General features: G+C 35.5%; 1 protein-coding gene across 1 annotated transcript in view; it reads left to right on the forward strand.

Annotated features, from left to right (window-relative positions):
* Window positions 1-10,013, forward strand: part of PLAA (phospholipase A2 activating protein) — a 37,566-nt gene extending 27,553 nt beyond the window's left edge. The window contains exons 11-14 of the mRNA XM_033123035.1: window positions 3,290-3,358; window positions 6,232-6,333; window positions 7,898-8,062; window positions 9,271-10,013. Coding sequence (XP_032978926.1) covers window positions 3,290-3,358; window positions 6,232-6,333; window positions 7,898-8,062; window positions 9,271-9,836 — 902 coding nt within the window. The 3' untranslated portion in view covers window positions 9,837-10,013. The remainder of the gene's footprint in view (window positions 1-3,289; window positions 3,359-6,231; window positions 6,334-7,897; window positions 8,063-9,270) is intronic.
* Window positions 10,014-10,489: the final 476 nt, after the last annotated feature.

Raw genomic sequence — 10,489 nt, forward strand, 5'->3', positions numbered from 1 at the left:
GAGCAGTTTATTTGGGAAAAGAAAAAGAAACGAGGTCACCCCAGTAGTGTGTGAATGCACATTTCTGACGAGCACCCCAACCCACCGTAAACGTGCAAAAACCCCGATTCCAAGATAGCTTCTCTATTTATTAGCATCCCTCCCTGTAAGTCACCACAAAATTTAACAGGAAGTCAGGACTAGAGAGTTAACAAGGGGCCCAACTCCACCCATAGTCCTCTGAGCTCTATGGTTAAGCATCTTAAGATGCCAGTTCACTTTTATCATTGGCAAGTTACTTAACCTGTCTGAGCCTATTTTTTTTATCTGTGAAATTAGATAATAGGGGAGCCCACCAACCAAGACACAGCATGAGTGCCGTCACTGGCGAGATGCTACCGATCATGAGCAGAGGAGCCATGTGAGTCCCTGATATTGGATGGAACAGTACTGTCACGAAGTCTGCCCAGACATATTTGCCTTAGTGTGGAAGGAGGCAGTCCAGCAGCCACGCAGGATTAGTCTTCCTAATCTAAGTTATTAATTGCCTCCATGAAGCCCTGAAATTGTTGGTGTGTCTCTTCAAAGTGACTTTATTTACCAAGGTATGCAGACCTCAGCATCAACGCTACTGGAAAAAAATGGCCAGACGTGAACTTGAACGCAGCTGAAAAAGTCTGTTTTCAGAATCTTTTTTTTTTTTTTAAAGGCTTTTCTTTACATGTTAGAACAGGCACCACTTTTTTTTTTTCTTTTTAATTTTATTGGGGAAGGGGAACAGGACTTTATTGGGGAACAGTGTGTACTTCCAGGACTTTTTTCCAAGTCAAGTTGTTGTCCTTTCAATCTTCGTTGTGGAGGGTGCCGTTCAACTTCAAGTTGTTGTCCTTTCAGTCTTAGTTGTGGAGGGCGCATCTCAGCTCCAGGTCCAGTTGCCGTTGCAAGTCTCAGGGGGCACAGCCCAACATCCCTTGCGGGAGTCGAACCGGCAACCTTGTGGTTGAGAGGACGCGCTCCAACCAACTGAGCCATCCGGGAGCTCAGCGGCAGCTCAGCTCAAGGTGCCGTGTTCAATCTTAGTTGCAGGGGGCGCTGCCCACCATCCCTTGCGGGACTCAAGTAGTTGAACTGGCAACCTTGTGGTTGAGAGCCCACTGACCCATGTGGGAATCGAACCGGCAGCCTTCGGATTTAGGAGCACAGAGCTCCAACCGCCTGAGCCACATGGCCGACCCCAGAATCCTTTTTGATGTATTTTATGATGCTGTTTTTGGATCTTCAGCCAGAGCTCCTGGACAATATATTAAATTTGGGAAGAGATTCATAGCGTTTCTGGTATCCATTGACCTTGGCAGCATACAATCCTGGCTAAATCATAGATTAGACCAACACACACCCGTGGGGCAGTGCCATGAAGTTGTGAAATGTTCTCTGTGAGCTTTCTTTCTCTTCTGAAGGAATACATGCAAATACCCGCACCCTGTGCATTGATAACTAGTGTACGACAGTCACCGACTATCAAGCTACATGTTGTGATGGCACAATGGCTGTTAGGAAGTCTTTGATGGCATAATACAATTTGAAAAGGAAGTAAAGATCTGAAGAGTAGATAAGAGGATGGTTTCAGCATATTCAATCACAGTAATGCCTTGAAACCTAGAACATCAGAGTTCCCGAATCTCACTGGAAGATCTTTTTTGAAACAAAGAACAAACATACCGAGCTTCAAACAACACCAACAAAATCAAGAGAACTTTGTCAGAACTGGTGCAGGTCTCGCTGTGGCCCAATGTCAATAACTCAGAAGATGCAGTGCTTATGGAGATGTGCAAGCTAGCATACTGAACGTCCAGGGGAATTACGGAATTACTAGGATAATTGACCACACTGTTACAAAAAAATAAATAACAGTATCTACCTACCACATTGAGATATTATGAAAATTAAATCATACGTACATGTATGGTGTTTAGCAAAATGCCTAGAGTATATTTAAGCCCTCAGTATGTATTAGCTATTGCTATTGTTGCTATTGTTCCCCAGTTTTACCAATAGCACTGGGACCAAAAGATTTGCCCATCTGGCTTACAATTTACGATCCATCTTAATTCTTTTTTCTTTTCCTTATTTTTGTAATTCTCAAACTACTAATGTTAATTAGAATCATCTGGGACGCTTGTTTAAATGACTTATCACAAGGTCTTATCCAGAGATTCGGACACAGTAGGTTAGTAAGGTTAAAAATACTCATGCCCTGATACCTCACCCATGGATTCTGATTCAATGGTCTTGGGTGTGGTTTGCCATTGGGTAGCTGGAAAGTGAAGCCACTTTGGAGGCCCACTAGGTTAGTATGGGTGGACCCTGGGCACCTGCATATTGAACAGGTGACCAAATGTCAGAGAAACACGTTTATGAAAGTGTAGGACTGCACTCTGCTACATAATACCTTAGGCAAGTTATTCAGTTTTCCTATAATAAAGTATTACAAATAATAATGGCATCTAATTAATACTTAAGTGAGTTTATGAATATAAGATGCTTAGCGTGCTAGTTGGCATATAGTAAAAACTCAGTAAATCCCCTTATTCTGTGTTCTTCATTATTTTAATTAATGCTGTTTACATCTGTGGGTTTTTTTAGTTCTTTAGTTTTGTTTGTTTTTTCTGTATCTGTTACATCAGTTATATAAACTCCTTGATAATAAACTCGGAGGGGCTAGAACAATAGCTCATCTTTCTTCTTCCCATAAAGGCTGATCTAGGACTGAACTTTTCCAAATTCTTCTAATTCTCTCTCTACACATGTTTTACATGTTCCTTTTTATTTCTATTTTCAGTGAGACAGCCACAAGTATAATCTCAAATGTGAGACTGGGCTATTGTCATAGCATATGTAACTATTACTTAGTCTCTTTTCTGTTTGTTTTATGTGCCAGATTAATCCTATTTCTCTATTTCAATAGAACAGTGTTCACATTTCATTATGGAAAGCTTTTAATTTATTTCTCCAATCCACTAATACTTTTGTAATCATTAAAGGTCTATAATTATAATGCATAAAGCATCTAATGTTTATTTTATAACTTGAGAATTACTTTTCTGGCTAACATTTGTTGGGCACTAACTACATGCAGGCACTGTTCTAAGCATTTTTCTGTATTAAATTTATAGCCCATTTATTATACATTAAGGTGCCATTCCAAAGTATGACTAATAATGAAAATAAGTTATTCTGTGTAGAGAAGCGGCTGTTTGAGCTTTATAATTTGCACTTACCTTTGCTTACTAGGAGTATTATTGCATTTTAGGTGGTGGTCGTTATGTGCCTGGGTCTGCAAGTGTGGGAACTACCATGGCTGGAGTTGATCCTTTTACAGGTATGCACTTTTCATTTCTTTCTCTCGTTTTTTTTGTTTGTTTTGTTTTGTTTTGTTTGTTTTTTAAGATTTTTAAAGTTCATTGAAACTCCTGTTTAATGAAAGATTAAGAAAATAGGTGTCTCGGGCGGCCGGATGGCTCAGTTGGTTAGAGCGCGAGCTCTCAACAGCAAGGTTCCTGATTCAATTCCCGCATGGGATGGTGGGCTGCGTCCCCTGCAACTAAAGATTGAAAATGGCAACTGGACTTGGAGCTGAGCTGCACCCTCCACAACTAGATTGAAGAATAACGACTTGGAGCTGATGGGCCCTGGAGAAACACACAGTTCCCCAATAAAATTAAAAAAAAAAAAAAAACCTTTGGGGGAAAAAAAAGAAAATAGGTGTCTTTTTCTTGCTGGAGAACTTTTTATACAGTAAATCAAAATCAAAATTCTTGACCTGGCTTTTAGAGTGTTCTCGGAATTGTCATCACTGCACATTATTTAGAGTCATCTGGGGAGCTTTATAAAAGTACTTCAGACTCATCTCAAGAGATGTTCACTTGGTCTAGTATCGCTCTGGATTGGGGCCTTGGCAAGGCTAGTTTTATAATCTTCCAGGCTGATTCTAATGGGCAGCCAGGATTGAAAACTGCTGTTCTACTTCAGTTCTCTGCGGCTGTTTGCCTCTGTACCCTGACAAAAATCTGAGTTTTTTCTAGTCTCTCCTTTGTTCTTAATGTGTTGAAAATGTTATTCACTACATTACACATTGTTCCCTTTAAGGAGACTGAAAAGAATTTGCTTTTTGAATTAGGCCTGGAATATTTGGCCTTCTTCTGAACAGCTAATTTTGTTTTTATCCTTAGTATCTAGCTTAGAGTCTGACACATCTTACTTGTTCACCGTTCTTGAATATATGCAAGCATGTTTTCTTCTGTATTGGCTGCCAATAAGATGCAGAGCTAAGTTTGTGGTTCAACTCTTTCAAATTTAATAGATCTCTTGGCATATATTTTTCCCCTACTTAATATATTATAGAAGAGAGTATGTGTGACATATGTTATTGAGTATAATAAAATGCATCCCCATAAACTCATCGTTCTATTTAAGAACTCCCTTGGTATGCGATTTTGTATTTTTTCATTGTGAAAGTAACACTGGCTGGCATTATTGAACATAGTAATTAAGATTAAGGACTCCAGAGTGTGGAATGCTTAAGAGGCAACTCTCAGTTCCTTCCATTACTTGTTATCTGTTTGACCTTGAGAAAGGCATTCTGTTTCTGTGTCTGTTTTTCCCATTTGTAAAGTTGAGATAATACCTGTCTCCTAGAGCTTTTAAGAACTTTAAACTACAAAACATGTGTAAATTACTTTTCATTGAGTGTTTAGTAATTGTTAGCTATACCTGTTGAATTTACAAAAGAATCTGAAGTTAACAGTGTTTCTTCCCATTTTCCAGAAGTTTTTAATAGGTTAGTGTGTATACTGGACCTTTATGTACCTTAGTCCAAGCTATTGTCATCTCTCACCTACACTAAAGAAATAATAGCCTCCAAATTGGTCTCTCCATGGTCCATACTTTTTATAGTCTAACTTGTTTATACTCCTTCCTTGATTAAAACCGTTACATGACTTCCCACTGAATATATCCTCTTGCCCTTCCATCACACTCCTGCTTTTGTTCTGCCTAGCCACACTGACCCACGTCAGTTTCTTGAGCATGCCAGGCTATTTTCTACTTCAGAAGTTTGTATACGCCGTTTTCTTTTGGAATACTAGGGCCCTTTGTTTTGTTATTTATACCACAGCTTATTGCGTTTTGGGTTTTTTTCCTCCTTTTTAAATTTAATTTGGAAATATAGTATTTATTAAATAAACTCAGTGAAACCTTCCTGGACACTCAAATATGCTCCTTGCTGGATCACCTACTCTCAAAGCTCGCATTGTACCCTGTATTCTTCCTTCAGAGAACTTTTTATTGTGCTTAAATGTTTGGGCCGTATTTGATTTGTATTCTCCTTACCACAACTAGGAGTACAGGCAATGTCTGTATAGCTCATCTTTGATCATGTCAATGAATATTTTATTTTTTTTATTGGCAATTAGAATTAATTTTGTGCACTTATCTCATTATTTGCTTTATCTTTATTTACCTTCCTCCCATCTATTTCTAATATACTCGGAATATTAAAATGTTTTCTTCATCCTTTTGCAAAATACCTTAATTTCAGAGTGGACAAAAAAATGTATAAATTAATTAAGATTTGCAATGTAAGATGTAAAATAGATATAAATTATACTTCAGTTGAAGTAGCTTTATTCACTGTGTATGAATTTTCATTCTGTGCCAGTTTTTTATCATCAGATACGGAGTTTCAGTTACTATAATAGGGACTTAAGAAATAAAACTGTATAAAAGACTAAAACCTTTGTCTTCCAAGAACTTACAACTTAGGGGGATTTATAAAAATGCTATAGAAAATGACTGTCTACCACATCATTTGGAATAAGCAATAAAAGACAAGAGACGAAACAGATGAATATTCCTTAGAGAAGATGAGAATGGAAAATTTCATATTTGTTTTGTATTCTTGATCTTTTAAAAATTTATAATTTTGGGTGAATCTTAAAAATATGAGAAAAGTAGAAACTATGAAATAAAAAGTCTGTTTTACATTTAAGCTCCCATCCCAAAACCGAAAATTTATTATTATAACAAACAGTATATGAAAGCTTACAAATAATTTTTTTTTCTGAGGTTGCTTATTTTAGTGCATGAGCTGAGTAATTGAATATCTTAATTGTGAAAACAAAGTAATACTATTAGAAAAAAATCTCATTTTTGACCATTCCTTATGTTTTTTATCCTCATCTGTTCTGTAAATAGGGAACAGTGCCTACCGATCGGCTGCATCTAAAACGCTGAATATTTATTTCCCTAAAAAAGAGGCTGTCACTTTTGACCAAGCAAACCCTACGCAAATATTAGGTAAGTGTATTTGAATTAGTTTTCTCGCATATCCACGGCCTCTTTGCCATGCATTCAAGGCCATTTCTCCTTTTAACATGGGCTGGGAACTGGATGCTTCTATGATAGAGACTTCTATTGTGCTATTACACAACTGTGTGGACCACAACTGCACAATCTGATAATGGACCCTTAATACTTTGTAAGAAGTCTTATGCAAATATCAGTAAATGCTTTCTGATCTGATGACTTTAATGAGAAGAAAACGAAAGGGTAAAAATGTAAATCCGTTTCCCTAAGCTCCTAATGTTTTCAAAATAAATAAAAGAATGAGTAAAGCATTTAATAAATAAAAATCTTGTTTTTAAAAAATTAATAGCCCTTAGAAATAATAAAAGGCTGTATAAATTTCCCATTAACAATGGAACTTCTCAGTTGACTTGGATTGCTTTTTCTGCTAATTCGTTTTTCTCAAACCAAAATGAAAGATTGGGTTTTTTTGTTTGTTTGTTTGTTTGGAGTAAGAATACTAGCTCTGTTTTGCCACAAAGACTGTGAGAGATTATTTGAGATACATACATACCTGAATATAAGACAGGGTTGTTTTTTTTTTGGTCAGAATTGTCCTTTGTACTATCTTTATAAAAATCATTCATGTGTTTTCCTAATTGCTTTATTTTGGACAATAAAGAAGTATATGTGTACTTATAGACAACTTGACATTTTTTCAACTCTTGTACAAATACAAGAGGTCTCTTTTTGCATTTTTTTTTTTTTTGCATTTCTTAAATAAACTTTGTTTTTCACTATTCTGTTAAAACTTTCAATACCAAAGAATAGTAAAACAGGCCCAAGTTTCTAGTTACGATTGATAAAAATTTGTAAATTTGGACAATTTATCTTAAACTTTTTGTTATGGGAATTTGGGCATTTTTATCCTTGGAGAAAAGTTTTTGAGGAATCAGTGTTGGATGACTCAAAGTAGCATGAGTGATGACAAGCAGACTGATACTGAAGATGTGTATGAAGAGTGTAAAAGAAATTGTTTCATGCAATATGCATATGGTGGGAAAAGGCAGTATTTCCATTAAATGTGTTTAAAGTGATATGATATCAAAGGTGCATATGGAGCTAAGTCAATAATTTAAATATTATAAATAGACATTTAAGTTTTCGACCATTTTATTAACAATCATAGAAGTTGATATAAGTTGGCTAAAAGCTGTTATAATTTTTTTCATTGTGAAAATAGATGATTGACTTATATGGAGTGGATATAACATATGATATTGCTTTGAAAACCATTCAAAATGATTACAGATAGACTTTAAAACTTACTCAAAGCAGAAAGCTTCAAAAGATCTTAGAAAATAACAGGTAAAATAAAAATCACAGTAACCTTTTTCTATACTGTGTCTGGCTTAAAAATACTCATAGGCCTTATTTATGGTCTTTAATAATTGCCATTAAAAGTCTTACCTCCCCATAGTGTATGATAGCATACTCTATTGAAAACTTTGCATTTATGTATCTTATCTGGCTGATTACAGTTAGAGAATTTTGAAGGTTTGGTTTTGGGTTCCAGGTAAACTGAAAGAACTTAATGGAACGGCACCTGAAGAGAAGAAGTTAACTGAGGATGACCTGATACTTCTTGAAAAGATACTGTCTCTAATATGTAATAGTTCTTCAGAAAAACCCACAACCCAGCAACTTCAGATTTTGTGGAAAGCTATTAACTGGCCTGAAGGTACAGAAACACTCCTTAAAATGTAACTAGAAAGCAGGAAGTATGTATTTTCATTTTTATCAATATTACTGGTGTTTCTAAAGTAAGTAAAAGTTAACCTGTAATTCATATTATAAAAACCTTCACAAGAATTCATTGCACTACTGTAATTCAGTCTTGTTTTGGTCTCATACCTTATGAGAATCTGAAGGTAATGTAATGAGCCCCATACATGTACCATTTTGTATACTATTTCAGAGCATCCCCTGCAAGCCATCCAAGAAACTCTTTGTGACCTATTAAACCTAGGCTATAAACATTTGCTATTTAAGAATTTATTTTTTTTGGTAAATTCACTTAATTTTTATTTTTAAAATTTTAAAATTTTATTCATTTTTTATTGCGGTAACATTGATTTATAACATAATTTGATAATCTGTATACATTATAGCATGTTCACCCCCGAAAGTCTAGTTTCCATTCTTTACCATACATTTAATTTTTAATTCTAAAATGTCCTCTTATTTTTTTGCATTATTGATTTATTGGAGAAAAAAGTTATTTCTCCCATATTGTTGATTTGGCTGATCACTTAGTATGTTCCTCTGTCTCTATAGTACCTGCTAGACATAATTAGATTCTGGTTCAGTTAGTTTTTTAAGACGAATATTCTTTATAAACGATGCTACATACTGCATTTATATCACAGGGCACAACATTTGTGATTTCCTCACTTTAATGAGTCTAAGATTATTTAGTGCATTCGTTCTGATGGTGTCTACCCATCCCCTGGAATGTAAAGCTCTCCACCAACCTATAAGAATCCTATTAGCATTTTGTCAACTGGACTTCTTCTATAAAGGACTTCCTCTCTTGAACTCTTTGGTCTTGTTAAGGATTTTTAAAAGCACAGTTCCCATCCCATTCATTCCACAAGGACTTACTGAATACTCACTGTGTCAGGCTGTTTGATAACCCAAGAGAGTTACCGTATTTTTAAAGCATATATGATCTTGTAACAATAAGTCCATTCTCTATAAATATCAAAAACCAATTAACGCAAATTTTAGAAATATACACATTTTCAAGCAGGCATATAATTTTTAACATTTTTCTTAAATGCTGATGTGTTAATTTTGTAACAGGAACTAAAATCCTTAAAAATTGAGTAATAATCATAGGAATTTTCTGGATCTTCATAAACATTAATAAAGTTTTCTTTTTAATAGATATTGTCTTTCCTGCTCTTGACATTCTTCGGCTGTCCATTAAACATCCCAGTGTGAATGAGAACTTCTGCAATGAGAAGGAAGGGGATCAGTTCAGCAGTCATCTTATCGGTCTTCTGAATCCTAAAGGAAAGCCAGCAAACCAGCTGCTTGCTCTGAGGACTTTTTGCAATTGTTTTGTTGGCCAGGCAGGACAAAAGCTCATGATGTCCCAGAGGGAATCACTAATGTCCCATGCAATAGAACTGAAAGCAGGGAGCAATAAGAACATCCACATTGCTCTGGCTACACTGACCCTGAACTATTCTGTTTGTTTTCATAAAGACCATAACATTGAAGGGAAAGCTCAATGCTTGTCAGTAATTAGCACAGTCTTGGAAGTTGTGCAAGACCTGGAAGCCACTTTTAGACTTCTTGTGGCTCTTGGAACACTGATCAGTGATGATTCAAACGCTGTACAATTAGCCAAGTCTTTAGGTGTTGATTCTCAAATAAAAAAGTATGCCTCAGTATCAGAACCAGCTAAAGTAAGTGAATGCTGTAGACTTATCTTAAACTTGCTGTAAAAATTGGGAAGGGAGATCAGATTTTAAATTGATTATTGTTTTTTTTTTCTCTCTTACATTTCACATTGTCTGATTACAGATGATAAAAAAAAGAATGCTGTGGATTAAGTAAAATTTCAGATCTTGTAAAGTGGGGGAGGAAGGGAAACAGGAGAAATAAAATTTTTGCACTGGTGACTGTGAGATTTTCCTGTGTAATGTGGGTAGGTTTGCAAGAGTTCAGAAACAAATTAAGAATGAGCGATAATTGATCACAACTACAGTGGCGTACTTTCTGTACCTTAGCCGCAAAGAAGAAGACAAGATTTTATTTGTATAATCTGCTATTACTACTTACACGTCCCAAATTGTTAATTGTTGGTTGGTTGTCTTGTGTTGAATTTCTGCTCTACTCATTTTCATTGCTGGATTCTTTCAACAGCACTGATACCTTTTAAGGTCTAGTTTGGCATAACTACTTCCGAATTTTTGAACATTAAGATTGTTGTAAACTATTTCATATATTGAAAAGATATAAAATAATTTATTCATTTAAGTCATTTGTAAATAGAAAGTGAATTTGTTTAATCGTACATTTTTAGATGAAGTAAAAGCAAATTACTAAGCTATGTTAGGTTTGAATCAGTTCAGACAGATGAGGCCCCAAGTTAACT

This window comes from Rhinolophus ferrumequinum, chromosome 12, assembly GCF_004115265.2.
Source record: "Rhinolophus ferrumequinum isolate MPI-CBG mRhiFer1 chromosome 12, mRhiFer1_v1.p, whole genome shotgun sequence".
Taxonomy (NCBI): Eukaryota; Metazoa; Chordata; class Mammalia; order Chiroptera; family Rhinolophidae; genus Rhinolophus; species Rhinolophus ferrumequinum.